The sequence below is a fragment of the Artemia franciscana genome, chromosome 8 (assembly GCF_032884065.1).
Source record: "Artemia franciscana chromosome 8, ASM3288406v1, whole genome shotgun sequence".
In the NCBI taxonomy this organism is placed as follows: Eukaryota; Metazoa; Arthropoda; class Branchiopoda; order Anostraca; family Artemiidae; genus Artemia; species Artemia franciscana.
Window position 1 is genome coordinate 29,505,858 of NC_088870.1, and position 17,496 is coordinate 29,523,353.

The following is a 17,496-nucleotide window of genomic DNA, read 5'->3' on the forward strand; positions in this document are numbered from 1 at the left end:
GAGGTGCCGAAAGAGGTGCAAAGTCTTCATTTACAAATTTGAGATCTTGATTGCTTGGGATTTTGCTAGATCTTGATTTTAATAATGTATTACTTGACCCAATCCTGCTAAAATCAATCTATTTGTTTTGAAATGGACGATTTGCATAATTTGGGGCCATTGCCCGGAGGCTTTACCACTCATGTCACTTTAGGAGGATTATTTTGTTCCTTTTGGCTGTTCTGTTTAAAATTGCTGTCTCGAAATTTTATCCGATACTTTTGAGTAGTTGAGATGTTTTGGGGCACAAATTGGCTTGAAAAGACAGTCGTTTCGAAGCCTTCCGCTCGACTTCTTACCTTAAAAAGAATAGCAGCTCTCAGAATTTCTGATCTGGTGAGCCCTCTTCAATTTTCTACGATAATAAGTTCTAAATTAACCTAAAAGCACTTTCCAAAAAATTTTGTTCAACGAAAAGTAAAGTATCGAATTAAAACCCAAGACGAGCAGAAATAAACTCGTGCAGTAATTTAACCTTAACTATCAATGAACAAATGAAAAACCAACGCATACAGAAATGAAAATCCATTAACATTAAGATATTGAAATGAATCAATACAAAACAAGAGCTAAGAGCTCATATGGCACTTGTGACGAGGCATGAAGAGCTAAGAGCCAAGAGATCATATGGTATGATTTCTAACAAAATTCTATGAATCAATAGATTGATTTAAAAGGAAAGTAAGAGGCTTAATGCCGGTCAGGATTTAAAATAAGAGCTATGAGTCACGATGTCCTTCTAAATATCAAAATTCATTAAGATCCGATCACCTACTCGTATGTTATAAATACCTAATTTTTTCTAATTTTTCCCTCCCTCTAGCCCCCCAGATGGTCGAATCTGGGAAAATGATTTTATCAAGTCAATTTGTGCAGCTCCCTGACACGCCTACCAATTTTCATCGTCCTAGCACGTCCAGAAGCACCAAACTCGCCAAATCACTGAACCCCTCCCCCCAACTCTCCCAAAGAGGGCGAATAGAGTATGGTTCCGTCAATCACGTATCAAGGACATTTGCTTATTCTATCCACCAAGTTTCATCTTGATTCCTCCACTCAAAGTGATTTTCCAAGATTTCCCCCTCCAACTCCCCCAATGTCAAAAGATCTGGTCTGGATTTGAAATAAGAGCTCTGAGACATGAATTCCTTCTAAATATCAAATTTCATTAAGATCCGATCATCTATTCGTAAGATAAAAGTACCCCAATCTTCTCGTTTTCCAAGAATTCCGGTTTCCCCCTCCAATCCCCCCAATGTCACAGGATCTGGTCAAAATTTAAAATTAGAGCTTTAAAGCACAAGATCCTTCTAAATATCAAATTTCTTTGAGATCCGATCACCCGTTCGTAAGTTAAAAATACCTCATTTTTTTAATTTTTCAGAATTACCCCCCCCCCCCCCAACTACCCCAAAGAGAGCGGATCCGCTCCGGCTATGTCAATCATGTATCTAGGACTTATGCTTATTTTTCCCACCAAGTTTCATCTCGATCCCTCGAGATGAATCCCTCCCTGATACGCCTGCCTAATGTCATCGTCCTAGCTTACCTGGAAGAAAGACCGACAGAATTTGCGATTGCTATATGCCACTTGGTTAATACCAAGTGCCATAAAAAGTGAATCGATATCAAACATATAGAAAACATATACTGGTATAAATTAATAATCAAAATCTTAAAAGGAAAAGAAATTAAAATAGATATTCAACTCGAACTAAAAAATTACAGAAATTATCCTAGCAAGGAGTAGGGCTACCACCCCTAAACTTTATAAGGGTCAAAGCGTTATTTGCATTCTACTGAAAACGATTTTTTCTTCGAGCTATAATAATATCCTTGTTATGCCTCCTAGTCTTTTCTATTCCAGATTTGGCACCAAAAAGAGGCATATTTGGTGCCAAATAATTATACTATAGTGGGATCAAGACAAACCTTTAATCAAAAGCACGTAGATATGAAAAGCAACGTTTATATTACTAATTAGCCATCTCTCAACCCTTTGCAATAGCCTGCTAGCCCTGGTGGAAAAGAGAAATAAAAGGAGACATCAACGCTACCCATGATGAAAGTGATTTTCTTTATTTATCCAGCTAGGAGGTTCAGAACCTCCAGTTTAGGATTTTAAACCCTGAAAGATCGATTGGCTGTCTTAGAATTTGCATTTCCTGGAATAATGAGCCTTTTCGGTGAAAATTGATGATGTGTGGCATAAATTGTAGCTCTTTGATGTGGTACAATCTCTTTTGTTACCTTAAAAGAACACTAGATTTTGTGATGTTCCTGTTAAATAAACTCTTTCCCGATTTTTTACAACCATTGGTTCGATACCGTCACCCCTAGGGAAAAGGTATGGGAAAAATCCTTGATTTTTAAGGTGGTGGGTTGTAAGTCTGTAGTTCAAGCTTTTCGGCAATGTCTGTTCTAATGTGGCACCTTTCATTTCTATCTGCCGCCATTTCTGAGAGGTGTCAAGTTTGTCTTCAAAATCCTCAAAAATTTCTTTTTGAAATAAACTTAATATTAGGTTAAACCTACACGATAATTGTTATTCCTGAATCAAGTTTAAATGACAATTTTTTTATCACTAGACATTTTTTTAAAGTGTGTTTTTAAACTTTGGGCTACTATTTGGGGGGGGGGTCGCCATTTACTAGGCTGCAGCTGTTGCTGCAACCCTTGCAGAACCAAATATTGATGGATAGAGTAATATCCCCGTTTTGTATCATCGAAGTATAAATTGAGCCTCATGAATCAACTAACAGATTACTGACCTTCGTATGCCTTTTTTGGGTAAATTCACTACGTCTTGAGACTGCGTCAGTATGAAGTCCTAATAAATCATGTTAGCTTTGGTAATGAATCTAAAGATTTGAATGTTGATTACAGGTTTCTGACAGTAACCCCACCGCGACTCATCTTCTACAATGGTTGATTATCTCCGTCTCACTATAAAAGTGATTATTTGAAAGGGTTTTTAGTCAATATTTCTGGCAATTCCTAAGTTTGTTGACCGGATAATGTAGGATAGCCATTAATATATCAACTATTTCTTCATTTAACTTGTAAACAATTGGTTTACATGTAATAATTCGTAACTATTGTCAGCACTCTTTTTGGTGATATAGGCCTAGTTTGTATCTATCAACAGTCTATTTTTTTTTTTTTTTTTCATGCTGTAGTTTAATAACAACCAAATGCATCTTGACGTTCCTATGATGCGATATTCAGGAAGTAGGACGTTATTAATTATCTCTGCTTTAGGCGTGTATCCGTCATCCCGACTGTTAGTAACATTTTTTACCAACAATTTGCGAAAAAATATTTGCCAAAAAAATTGAAGGTGGGCGTTCGGATGTGAAAAACATCTGAAATGATATTCAAGTACGGAACATTTTGGTCAATTGATCCTTTTGGTAAATTGATCTTCCACTTTAAGCATTCTCCGAAAGTTCCAACTTAAAACCCAATTCTTGTGATGCGCCCTTTTGACAATCTTCAGCAACATAGTGTGTTTTGATTTAAGTTCAAATCTCCCCTCAATATTTTCTTAAATTTTTACCTTCAGCCTTAATAGTACTAGTATCAAAGTAGTAGTGGCAGCAGTAGGAGAAGAAGTAGCAGCAGTAGTGTTGTATTATTAGTAGCAGTAACAATAGTCACAGCAGTATTAATAGCAGTACTTACCTTTTGTATGTTGGCCAGTTAAACACCCCTAGATGATACCCTGGAAGTTCCATTTTGATACGTTAAGCCGTTCCAAAAATATTATTGATGCGCCCTCTTGACCCCCTTTTGATGCCTTTTTCCTCTTAGCCTTACAAATAGTTACAATTTAAATAGTAGTTGGAGTAGTTTAGTAGCATTAGCAATACTAATAGTAAAACTAGCAGTGGTAGTAGCATTAGTAGTAGAATGCACACAAGGCTAAGAACATTAAGATGACACTTTCAGCAAGTCAAACAGTTCGTGGTAACGAGCGACCTGGCTCAATAGTAACCGAAATTCTGAAAAATAGAATTTTGATACCAATAGTTACATCAAAAGAATCGCATTTTAATGCTGATTTTAAATATATAAGTTTCATCAAGATCAGTTATACCCATGAGAAAATACCCTGAGTACCCAGTTATACCCTGAGAAAATTTGTCTCATTTTAGAAAATAGGGGTAAACACCCCCTAAAAGTTTTTTGTTTTTTTTCCCCAAGGGTGATCGTATTGACTGAGTGGTCCTAGAATGTCGCGTGAGGGCTCATCCTAACGGAAATTAAAAGTTCTAGTGCCTTTTTAAGTGACCAAAAAAACTGAAGGGCACCTAGGCCCCCTCCCACTCATTTTTTCCCAAAAATCACCGGATCAAAATTCTGAGATAGCCATTTTATTCACCATAGTCGAAAAACCTAATAACCATGTCTTTAAGGACGACTTACTCCCCCGCAGTCCCCGTTGGAGGGGCTGCAAGTTACAAACTTTGACCTGTGTTTACATATAGTAATGGTTACTGGGAAGTATACAGACGTTTTCAGGGGGATTTTTTTTTGTTTAGGGGGAGATTTGAAGGGGCTTACGTGAGAGGATATTTCCATGGCGAAACTTGTCATGGGGGAAGAGAATTTCAATGAAGGGGTTGCAGGATTTTCTAGCACTATTTGAAAAAACAATGAAAAAATGAATATGAAAAGTTTTTTCTACTGAAAGTAAGGTGCAGCATTAAAACTTAAACGAACAAAAATTATTATGCATATGAGGGGCTTACCTCCTTGTTATACCTCACTCTTTATGCTAACGTATTTTTAGTAATTTCAACTATTTATTCTACGGCCTTTGTGATTCAGAGCTCATTCTTAAGGAATTGGGACAAAGTTTAAGTTTTAGGGTAAAGAGCGAGGTATCGACGAGGGTTGAACCCCCTCATACACGCAATAAAAACATATGAATATAGAAGTTGGTTACGTAAATTAATTCGTAAGTTACATATATTGTTTACCAATGAAAACGTTTGTAAAAAATTAAAAGTTCTAGTTGCTTTTTTAAGTATTCAAAACATTGGAGGTCAACTAGGCCTCCTCCCTTGCTCCTTTTTTCTCAAAATCTTCCGATTAATTCCAATTAATTAATATGCAAATTTCGTTTTAATTATTTATGTTCGGAGAGCCAAGATCAAAACATGCATTAATTCAAAAACGTCCAGAAATTAAATAAAAAAACAAGTTTTTTTAAATGAAAGTAAGGAGCAACATTAAAACTTAAAACGAACAGAAATTACTCCGTATATGAAAGGGGCTTTTCCTCATCAATGCCCCGCTCTTTACGCTAAAGTTTTTTACTGTTTTAAAAATAGAGTTAAGAGAAAGAGTCAAACTTTAGCGTAAAGAGTGGGGCATTGATGAGGAAAAGCCCCTTTCATAAACGGAGTGATTTCTTTTCGTTTTAAGTTTTAATTTTGCTCCTTACTTTTATTTAAAAAAACTTGTTTTTTATTTAATATATAAAGAAACAGGTCATCAAAAGGGCATATCGGCAATTTTTTAGCAACGACTAATTGTGTTAAGTTGAAACTGGCAGGACTTGATGAGAAGGATGTTCAACTGACCAAAAGGCAATATGTTAATACTACTGCTGCTACTAGTACTAGTGCTATTATTGTAAATATTGCACTAATACTACTACTGTGACTACTATTACAACTCTACCTAATGGTATGAAGGTGAAATTTTCAGGGAATGTTGAGGGGGGAAGGTGAGCTGAATCAAAACGTACCGTCTCTATGCAGGTTATCAAAAGGGTGCATCAGGATATCTTAGGAGCGGTTTGGTGTCTGAAGTTGAAACCTACTGGGCTTGTTCTGGGGGATGTTGAGCTAACCAAAAGACAATATTTGCATCCTAATACTGTTGCTTCTACACATATTACTGCTATAACTACTGCTACTAATTCTAAGGCTACTACTATCAATTCTACTGCTACTACTTCTGGTATTACTACTACCTATTATCACTGCTATTACTATTACCTATTACTACGGCTACTAAAGCTAAGCATATTACGGCGAAGAATGTGGGGATATTGAAACAGTATTGAACTAAATCGGAACACACTTTGCGCATACATTTTGTCAAGAGGACGCATGAGCAATGCTTTAGGAACGGCTTATGATATTAGGTTGAAACTTTCAGCGTGTGTTGAGAGGGATGTTGATACAAACCCAAAGTGTTGTGTGCATGCTGCTACTACTGTTAATACAACTATTGCTGCTACGCAAGCTAAGGTTATTAAGGTGAAGCTTTCAATGAATATTTAGGTGGATGCTGAGCTAATTTAAAACGAACTATGAGCATGTAGATTGTCAAAAGGGTGACGCAGCAATATCTCAAGAACGGCTTACATTATTAAGTAGGACTTTCAGGTCAGGATAACTGGTGGCGGATTTCGAACTAGTCAGAAGGCACTATATGTATACTACTAATACGATTGCTGTAACTAATGACGCTAAGGTTATTAGGTTTAAACTTGTAGGGAACGGTTAGGGAGAGTTTCAATTGAACGATATGGATGCAGGTTTTCATAAGGGCATTTAAGCTTTATCGTAGGCAGCGCAGCGCTCTCTTTGGAAACAATATCATATAAACTTTTAAAGTAGATTATCTGATTGGAAATAAAATGTTCTGGTGCCGTTCTAAGAGTCAAAAGTAATTGGAGGGTAAGCAGCCCTCTTCACAAGATCAGTAATTTTTCTAACACATCTAATCAAAATTTTGAGATAGCCATTTTGTTCAGCATAGTTGAACGGTCCAGTAACTGTGTCTCTAGGGATTTTTTTTTTGTGATTGTTCCACAGTCATGTAATTTGCCCATTATGCTGTAAAACTAAATGTTGCTTTAAAACTAAATCAAAAGGCAGTGTGTGTATGTTGGTTACCAATAAGACATCTCAGCAATATCTCAGGAACGAATGAGGGTATTAAGTTAAAACTTTCAAAGCTACTACTATTCTTACTTCTGCTCTTACAATTTAACTAAATCAAAAAAGTGTAAGTGTATTCAAGTTGTCAAATAGCATAGATACAAGTTCTTGGGAATGGTACTAAGTTTTTCTTTCAGATCAACTTGAGGAGGTATAAAACCAAATTAAACAATATTATTTTTTGTGAAGATTTTTAAAAGGGTATATGTTATAAAAGATTGTTTAAAATTTTCTCCTACACACAAATAACAAGCCGAACTATGGATTTTTATAGAAAAAAACGAAAAGATTTGAAATATTTTTTTTCCCATGAAATACTCCCGATGTGTTAGTGTAACTGTCTGAGCTTATAAATTGGGTTGCCTGCCTGTGATTCTAGGCGGGTCGGCCCTATTAGCCTTAGGTCGCTTGTTCGGCTTCGATTCAAGTTGAATTCAATCCGTCCCCTCTGGAGTCAGCCTAAAAATCTTGGTCATCCTAATTGCGATTTCAGGGGTTTTTCCCTGTAGACAAAACTCGTATAATATGAACAATTTCAGTTGTCCAGGCCTGCAAGCTCAGTGGACATGGTCAGTCATAAATCTGGGAATCATTTTTGGGATATCCAATTGCTTTCAAATGGCTCGCAGAACTGATTGGCTGTTTGAATTACCCTTACTCTTTGTCTATCTACCTTAGTTCTGAGCTAGGATGGATGATGGACTATTTATCAATAAGTGAAATGAATCATTTTTATTAAATTCTGAAAAAGTTATGCCAGCTTTGCCTCTCACAGAGACCGTCTGTTTTGGCTTTACTCTATTCAGCCACGGCTCTAAGATTTTTATTCACTTCCACTAAGTTGATTTTAATTCAAAAATCAATTATAGAAATAAACAAAAGAACATAGATAGAGTTTTTTTTTTGGGAATGGTATTAACTTCTATCTTTCGGGTCAACTTCAGGGGGTATAAAATTAAATTAAACAATACTCTTTGCGTCAGGATTAAAAATTGTTGAAGAAGTTTCTTCAATATACATAAAGCAAACCAAACTTTGGATTCTTACAGAAAAAATATATATAAAAAAAAACAAGGAATGTAAAATATTATTTGTTTCATGAAAAAGACTATGTCAATAAAAAACCAGTAGAAATTAATTTAAAAACATTTTCCACAAAATAAGTTTTTTAAAGAAAAGTAAAGACCTCAATTAAACAAAAAAAGTGCAGAAATAAAGTCAAATACTCTAATATCCCAAGCGTAAAACTACCACAAAAAATCATCAATAAATAAGTGAAACCCAAACGAACAGAAATTACAATAAATAACCAAGTCAAACTCAAAACGAGTAGAAAAAGCAAAACAAATGAACGTGGATTGAGAGTTTAATATTCTTATACTGATATGTATTCCTTAAGATTAAAACAATATTCATTAAAGTTAAAAAATTAAACATTTAAAATTTTCTTTCGTTTTGAGTAAAGCACAAATTAGGTTCTGGTTTTCAGAAGGCATGGGCGCTGTCAGTCCTACTCATGTTAATTTCTTCTCATTTTGATAGATGGTGGAGGAGGGATAACCTCTCTTTTATTTGTGGTAACTCTCATTTGTAGATCTACATTAGCCTTGTGATATTATTTTGTTGCTTTTATTTATAGAAAATCAAAAACACACAGCTTAAAATGTAAACACTTCACTGTAAGGCCCAAATGGCCTTTGCCTCAATTTGGGCGGTAGCCTCACTTGCATTAAAAGTAATTCCCGAAGACAAAATCTATGTTGCAAGGCTGCTAAAACCTTAGGCCTTTACTGCCACTGATAGATTCATCAGTTAATCAATACAGGGATTTTCAGGGATAACGTCCCTTAGCAGACCATTCCAAATTAAAGTGCAGCGTCTTATTACGATTTTCTTCAAGCGGTGTGGGGTGTATCCGCTTATAGGTTATCCGACCGTGTGTTTGCGTGTTTCCCGTCTTGGCTTGTTAAACAACACCGTAAGTAATGATCACTCGTCGGAGGGGTAGCGGAGGGGTAGCGATGGGTAGCGGATGTACTTGTGGAAGAAAGTCATTGACGTTTCATCAAATTCCACATTGAAAGGCTGCAAACTCGCCCTGTGACCCTATATTGAATACTCTGGTACTCTGGAGTGGTGTCATTAGGGTTTTAAGACCCATGCAAGAAGTGGGGTTCATATTTAACAACATTCCTAATGCGTGACTTATGCAGAGCGAGAACCACGCTCGATGGTAATAGGTTCTTAGTATGAAGAATCAAACCCAGCTTTCGCGTGTAGGTAGGAGGATCAAATCTTATCCATATACCTTTAAAAAGAGATCTGAGAAGAAATGAATACTCAAGATTGGACTCCAGGGCCCTTTTTTCTGCTTGTTTTAGTTTGAATATCGGTTCTTCATTTTTCTTTGAAAAAGTTTTGATAACAATATTTTTTTATTAATTAGTTAAAAAAGACAATTGAACTTAAAAAAAAAACTCATGCTAGTATGGGTGTATGAATGGAACTTTTACCATTGTCTAAAATTGCACAAATTCTCATAGGCTAGCAAATTTGTGTTGGAAACTTCAAACTCAACGAGTGTCACATACCAGCTAAAAGTGGGTATTTGAGGGATGAAAAAAATAAACATAAAATATATTTTATGCTAAGAAAACGGGCAATGCACTGAATTTTAAGTTGAGTTAAATAAAAAAGAAGGTGGCTTGAGTTAGAATCAAAATGAATGGAAGTATTTAATAACGGGTAAAGCTTTTAAATGAAAATCTTTATAGTTGTACATCTCAAGCATAACCTAGATCAATTCAATCAAAAATACTTAAAATAAGAACAGGCCAAAGCGCCTTTAGTACAATTATCTTAAAAAATTAATTGTTTTTTTCATTTTCTATTCTGGCATAAGTGCTTTGGTATCTCCTCAAATTAGCAGTCACTTCCCAAAGTTTTTTTTTTTTTTGTCTCACTAAGCAGTTTAAAACTTTTTATTCCTTTGACTCTCAAAAATTTCATTGTCTACTTCACTATTTGAAACATACGAGGCCCTGGTTTTATTCTTTAATTAAACTATTATCAGTAGTACTGAGCCTATAATCTTCCTCATCCTTGTCTATGCTTATTCTCTTATAGATAATCTTTTTCTATCCTCTAAAGCCAGTTTTCTTTCCTGGTTTCTCTAACAGTTAAACGTAATTATTAATAATTTAGTATGTGTAACATTATATTATGGTGTAGAAGATAAAAAAAATGCTCCATAACAGCTGAATCGAACATCTATGGTGTTTTTTTTACTTTAAGATAAATCAATTGCTACTTTGTGTTATTAGAGCATATTTTCTGCCAGCATAAAAATTTTTTCAAGAGCAAGGTGCCCCCACACGGCTCTTAGTATGTTTTTTTTTCTTTCTTTTTGTATTACATCTCTTCCCGTATTTAATAAGGTTCCTACAGTCAGCTGAGATTTTAAAATTGTCTTTATGTTGTAATTTTTTTTTATTCTTTCTTCAATTTTTGGGATAAACAACGAACAATCGGCAGATATATATAACTGTTTTTGCTTTATTATTAGTTTTTCTGTCTTCTCTTGATCTACACTTCTTGGCTTACACGTATTTCTTTCTTATCAGAGATTTTACAAAATACTTTTGTCGGATTTCTATTCCCTAAGAAAATGTTTTTCGAATAAAAATTAGTTCATAGTCCACGTATTTTTGTGACGCTGGTTTTAAAACTCATCAACAAATGAAATAACTACCCATTTTTAACTTGGTTGGGATGATTTGACGTAAAGGAAGCCAAAATCATCTGGCCTTTGTTAGAATATACGTTTTTCATTATCTTAATTAGAATTAATAGTTAAACCTGATTAGTTTTTTCGTTTTATTTTTTTTACCACGTAAGTCATCTCTTTTTTCCTTTATTTCAACTGAAAAGGCATTATGCACCCTGTTCTTTGTATGGAGCTTTGCATAAGATTTGTTTTTATTTAGAAATCGCGGTACGAAGGCCAAGTAAGATGCCACCCGTTTGAAGTAGTTTGAAATATCCTTATTTTAACTCTTTTCCTTCTCTCTCTTATCTTCTTCATCATATTTTATTCAATAGTTCTCTATTGTGGCCCACAGTGGGGTATCGTCGAGGCTATGGACCCTTTTGCGGAACTTGCAGTTTATCATAAGGATCTTTACTCCAGTAATTGACCCGTGAAGAACAAAAAAAAAAAGATGAAAAGATCGAATGGTAGTTATATATAATGTAATACAACCAACTAGAATGTAACTTGATAAGATACTCATGGATAATACTTAACCGCATGTCATTCATTCAACCGTAACTAACACTTTATTTTCTAGAAAAAGTTTCCGTTGATGTTTTTCTTTGGTAATGAAAAAGTTGACTGTAATTCTAGATGAGAAACTTTTCGCTCTCAAAAATAATTGAGCTAAAGAATTAACTGCGATTTATCTAAATTGTAAGTCACTTGAAATAGGAAACTTTTCGAAAACTAAAACGCAAGGGGCTTTAAACTGTCTGACAAATGGTGTGTACGAGATATGCAATTTTTTTTCCATGACCTTCATTGCCTTTCTATAACGGTCAAGTAAACGTTCAAATGTGGATAAGTCAATTTACTAGAATGTGAAAACTGATACAAAAGTCTGGATATTTCAACAAAATACACAGCGATCGTCATCAGCACTGCACATGACAGTCGCTGTATATGCGGTTGAAACATCAAGACTTGTGTATCTGTTTCCAATGTCTAACAAATGGACTTATCCCCATATCGACTTCTATTTGTTCGTTTTAGAAAGGCAGTGTGGTCTTAAAAACAAACTAGTTAAAGGTAATATGTCAGAAATGCGTCGTGTGGGGAGATGTGACCAATCAAGTACAGAACTATAAATTCAACAACATTTCTTTTGCATGCTGATGACTATCGCAGTATGTGTGGTTGAAATATCCAGAACTATGTAGCTGTTTTCACTGCCCAATAAATATAACGTTTTAACGTTAATCCATTTAACGTTTATTTGTTCGTGTGCGAGATCTGTGTCCAATCAAACCTAACATAAGCATGACTATACAGCCATACCTAATAGATGATCCTTTTGGGAGATTACCCATTGGATCAGTTGAAACTGATCCTTTGATCCATCTGTGAAAAGCTGAAACAGTTTCATTTTACAGCTCTAATGCTTGGTGTTCACCGGAAGCAAAATCCACTATCTTAATGAGACTACTTATCTCGGAGCAAACGTTTATGGTTGTTGGCTAGGGAAATTCAGGACTCCAGTTTCTTTGAAATCATATTATACAGATACCTTAGGAAAAAAAGTAAATTTTGGACGTTTGCACAATTTGTTGGCCTATTGTATGCCATTAAACACTAATGTAAGAAAGGAAAATGAATACTTCTACAATTTCCTGCGCGTTTTTTATGGATTACCAAGTGACATATAGCGATCACAATTTCTGTCGGTCGGTCTGTCGGTTTTGCTAGTTTGGGCACTTCCAGATAAGCTAGTACGATGAAATTTGGCAGGCGTATCAGGGACCAGACCAGATTCAATTAGGAATAGTCTTTTTCCCGATTCAACCATCTGGGGAGGGGGAGTGGGGGACGGTTATTTCGGAAAAATTAGAAAAAATGAGATGTTTTCAACTTACGAACGGGTGATCGGATCTTTCAATGAAATTTGATGTTTAGAAGGAAATCGTGTCTCAGAGCTCTTATTTTAAATTTTGACCGAATCTTGTAACATTGGGAGGAGTTGGAGGGGGAAACATTAAATCTTGGAAAACGCTTAGAGTGGAGAGATCGGGATGAAACTTGGTGAGGAAAATAAGCACAAGTCCTAGATACGTGATTGGCATAACCGGAACGGATCTGCTCTCTTTGGGGGAGTTGGGAGGGGGGTTAATTATGAAAAATAAGAAAAAATGAGGTATTTTTAACTTACGAACGAGTTATTGGATCCTAATGAAATTTAATATTTAGAAGGACTTCGTGTCGCAGAGTTCTCATTTTGAATCCTGGCCGAATCCGATGACATCAGGGGGAGTTGGTGGAAGAAACCAGAAATCTTGGAAAACGCTTGGAGTGGAGAAATCGTGTTGATGCTTGGCGATGCTTGGCGCGAAGAATAAACACAAGTTCTAGATACGTGATTGACATAACCAGACCAGATTGGCTCTCTTTGGGGGAGTTGGAGGGGTTAATTCGAAAAAAATGAGAAAAATGAGGTATTTTTGACTTACGAACGGGTCATCAGATCTTAATTAAATTTGAAATTTAGAAGGATCTCGTGTCTCAGAGCTCCTATTTTAAATCCTGACCGGATCCAGTGAAATTAGGGGGGGGTGGAGGGGAAAACCGTAAATCTTGGAGAACACTTATAGTGTAGAGATCAGGATGAAACTTGGTGGAAAGAAAAAGCAGATGTCCTAGATACATCTAGGACATCTAGACGTATTGAATGGGAAGAAGCTCTTGGCTCTTTCGACCTCATCACAAGTGCCATATGATTTCTTGGCTCTTGTTTTACATACACACGACTTACTGCGTTTTCTACAAGTGGGCACAATTTCTTATTTAATCTTATGTTCCCTATGCAATTTTTTGGCGTATTGTTTTTCTGCAGTCCTTTGGTTCTAATATTTCAGCGTAAAACAGCAAAGTCTCTTTCATTAAAACAATGCCATACCCAGGGGATATGGCCTTGTTTACAAGGGGGTGTTGGCATATAGGGGGTTTGACCTTCTCCTCCCGAGATGTTTGTTCGACTAGTAAAAACGGAACAAAAATGAATCAACGCATTTTTGATGCGCTTCTTAAAGTTTTTGTAAACCTCCTCCCCTCGAAATAATCCTTCTGTACCCCCCCCCCCCCTTGAAAAAAATCCTGGATACGGACTTTCATTCGAAGCCAAAATTTAGCTATAGCTATTTACCGACTTAAATTTTTGTAATTTGCTCTTCTTTTTTTCAAATTGAAAAACACCACGCAAGTTCAGATCATGTTTTAAGAAAAAGACTACGGAATACCACAGTTCTGTCTCTGTAAATGGAGAGATCAGAAACTAATTAGTCCAATTATACAGCTGCCTTGCCCTTGAGATGCAAGGTGAAATAACGGGGAATCTAATTTTTAGTATCCAGACATTTGTAATCATCACTATGTATTCCTTATTACTTTAAAACAATATTTTGAATATCTATCAACTAGGTCTATTTCCCTTCGTTAGGACTAATTCTTTAGTTTAAGGAGTGATTTTAAATCCTTAATTGTAATTCGGCAACATTAGAAATTTGGATTGATTTTTTTTGTCTCTCAGACTATTGGTTTTTAAAAAAATCAAAAATACCTAAAACGCTGGGTCAAGAAGTCTTCAATTATCTTAGTTTCTAACTTGCCAAAACAAATCACTGGCGCCTTCGGATAAAACCGTTCTCGTCGTGATCGTTACCGTATATGTCTCCTTTTATGTTCGAGACACTAAATCATGGTTGGTTAATAACTATTTATGACCATAGAAAAAAATGGTCATAATGACATTCATACTCTTATTTATCTGTTAGTTTTCCAGTGTCGCCTTTTTATGGTCTAAAAGTGACATTACTTGTATAAATTAAGCTACTCAGAGTTTTTAATTTGAATTTCAATCAATTTTATTTGATTTTAATATTTATTTAATCAAGCATTTTTTTTCTAGTGGTCTCTTCGCCACAGTAAGAAGGGTCAGGGACAAAAATACTGGAGTAGTGTATGCAGCAAAGTATGCAGCAAGAGACCGTTATGGCGTTGATTCCACTTCAGATATTATGCATGAACTGGGGCTTCTTTCCCTTTGTCGGCCTTGTCCTCGGATAGTTCGCCTACATGCAGCATATGACACTCCCTCAGATCTCATTCTTGTTATGGATTAGTAAGTCATTTCTCATACTATGTGACATAAGAATCCTTTTTTTTTTCTTGCGAAAATGAATTAGTGGAAAAAAGATAATCTTTGAAAACTTGAAACGTAATAATTATAAAGAAAAGTTTATCTGGTGGAAGTAAAGAGCAAAGATAAAACTTAACGGAAAAAACATTATTGCTTCGCAGTTCGAATAAAACTGACTCGCAGTAGTTCCTTAATTTTGTTGAATTCTGAAATACAACTTTACTGAAAACGCAAATCAACACGACAAAACACGATTATGAGGAGAAAAGTCCCTAGAAAAGTCCTTAGCAGCAGTCAAGTACCCTGCTGAAAATAAAAGACGAATTTATAGGCTCTCAATATTCTTTCACCAGCGATGAAATCAGTAAATTTACGATTTGACTTCTCTCAAAACCTCAAGTTATATAATTTTTCATAAAGCGCTTATTTTCAAAATCCCACAAATTTAGGAACCAGTATTTCTTAGGAACCAGGACATATATTGTTTTACAGGTATAAAAGCTTTTACCAGACAAGTCTCTCGGAAGCCTTTTTCATAGCGGTTAAGATTGAGTTTGCCATTCAAGACAATGAATCAACTATCTAAATTAGTATTCGAAATGCAGAACATTCCTGACAATCAAGGAATAAAAAAAAAAAAAAAAAAAAAAAAAAAAAAAAAAAAAAAAAAAAAAAAAAAAAAAAAAAAAACGCCCTACACATTCGACAATCATAACTGCGTCCACTGCAAACGGGATTGTAACCATATTGAGGACTGTGACATAGTGTATTAAACAGTTTGTGTTAACGAACTGTAGTAAGGAGCGACCCGGCTCAATAGTAACCGAAACTCTAAAAAATGGAATTTTGATACCATCAAAAGGATCGCATTTTAATGCTGATTTTAAATATATAACATTCATCAAGCCTAGTCTTATCCATCAAAAGTTACGAGCCTTATAAAATTTGCCTTATTTTAGAAAATAGGGGAAAACCCCCTAAAGTCATACAATCTTAAATCACACCATCAGATTCAGCGTATCAGAGAATCCTATTGTAGAAGTTTCAAGTTCCTATCTACAAAAATGTGGAATTTTGCATTTTTTTTTTTGCCAGAACACAGATCACGGATGCGTGTTTATTTTTTTTTGTTTTTTTTTCCCAGGGGTGATCGTTTCGACTCAGTGGTCCTAGAATTTTGCGAGAGGGCTCATTCTAACTGAAATTACAAGTTCTAGTGCCCTTTTTAGGTGACCAAAAAATTGGAGGACACCTAGGCTCCCTTCCATGCTCATTTTCCCCCAAAGTCACCGGATCAAAATTCTGAGATAGCCATTTTATTCACCATAATCGAAAAACCTATTAACTATGTCTTTGGGGCCGACTTACTTCCCCACTGTCCCCGTGGGAGGTGCTGCAAGTCACAAACTTCGACTAGTGTTTACATATAGTAATGGTTATTGGGAAGTGCACTGACGTTTTCACAGGGATTTTTTTGGGGGGGGGGAGAAGTTGAATGGGGGTTACTTGGGATGATCTTTCCATGGAGGAATTTGTCATGGGGGAAGAATTCAATGAAAGGGGTGCAGGATTTTCTAGCATTATTAAAAAAATAATGAAAAATAAATATGAAAAGTTTTTTCAACTGAAAGTAAGGAGCAGCATTCAAACGAAGTAAGGAGCAAACTTCAAAAGAACAGAAACTATTATGCACATGAGGGGGTCACCTCCTCGCAATACTTCGCTCTTTACGCTTAAGTATTTTTAGTATTCTCAACTATTTATTCTACGGCCTTTGTGATTCAGGGGTCATTCTTAAGGAATCGGGACAAAATTTAAGCTTTAATGTAAAGAGCGAGGTATTGACGAAGGGGTGAACCCCTCATATACGTAACAAAAACATAAGAATATAGAAGTTCGTTACGTAAGTCAATTCGTAAGTTACGTATATTTTTTGCTAATGAATTCGTTCGTAGAAAAATTAAAAGTTGTCATTTAAGAAATAAAAAATTGGAGGGTAACTAGGCCTCCTCCCCCTCTACTTTTTCTCAAAATCTGTGGATTAAAACTATGAGAAAACCATTTAGCCTAGAAAAATTAATACGCAAATTTAGTTTTAATTATTTATGTGCGAAGAGTCAAATTCAAAGCATGTATTAATTCATAAACGTTCAGAAATTAAATAAAAAAACTAGTTTTTTTTAACTGAAAGTAAGGAGCGACATTAAAACATAAAACGAACAGAAATTACTCCGTATATGAAAGGAGCTCTCCCCTCCTCACGCCTCGCTCTTTACGTGGCGTGAAAGGACATAGTGTATCACGGAGGGTCAGCTTGAAAAACATGAGCCAATCGGTTTAAATCGTGATTTTTAGTAAGAAAATATTAACTAAACTTAGTCAGGAATGATGAGGTGCGCCAGAGGGGCAGTCAGACTGTGTCACAGTGTTTTGAATTGACATGGTGTATAACGTGGTGATATCACGTGACATGGTGTATGGTGTATCACGGGGAGTGGTTTGCAAAAATATGAACCAATGGATTTAATGCATGATTTTTAACAAGAAAATAC

General features: G+C 35.6%; 1 protein-coding gene across 3 annotated transcripts in view; it reads left to right on the forward strand.

The window, feature by feature from the left end:
* The window catches only part of LOC136030256 (serine/threonine-protein kinase pakG-like), a 166,893-nt gene that overhangs the window by 43,558 nt on the left and 105,839 nt on the right, over positions 1-17,496 (forward strand). For all 3 annotated transcript variants that reach the window (XM_065709097.1, XM_065709098.1, XM_065709099.1), the window contains one exon: positions 14,714-14,926. In XM_065709097.1, the coding sequence (XP_065565169.1) occupies positions 14,714-14,926 (213 nt within the window). The remainder of the gene's footprint in view (positions 1-14,713; positions 14,927-17,496) is intronic.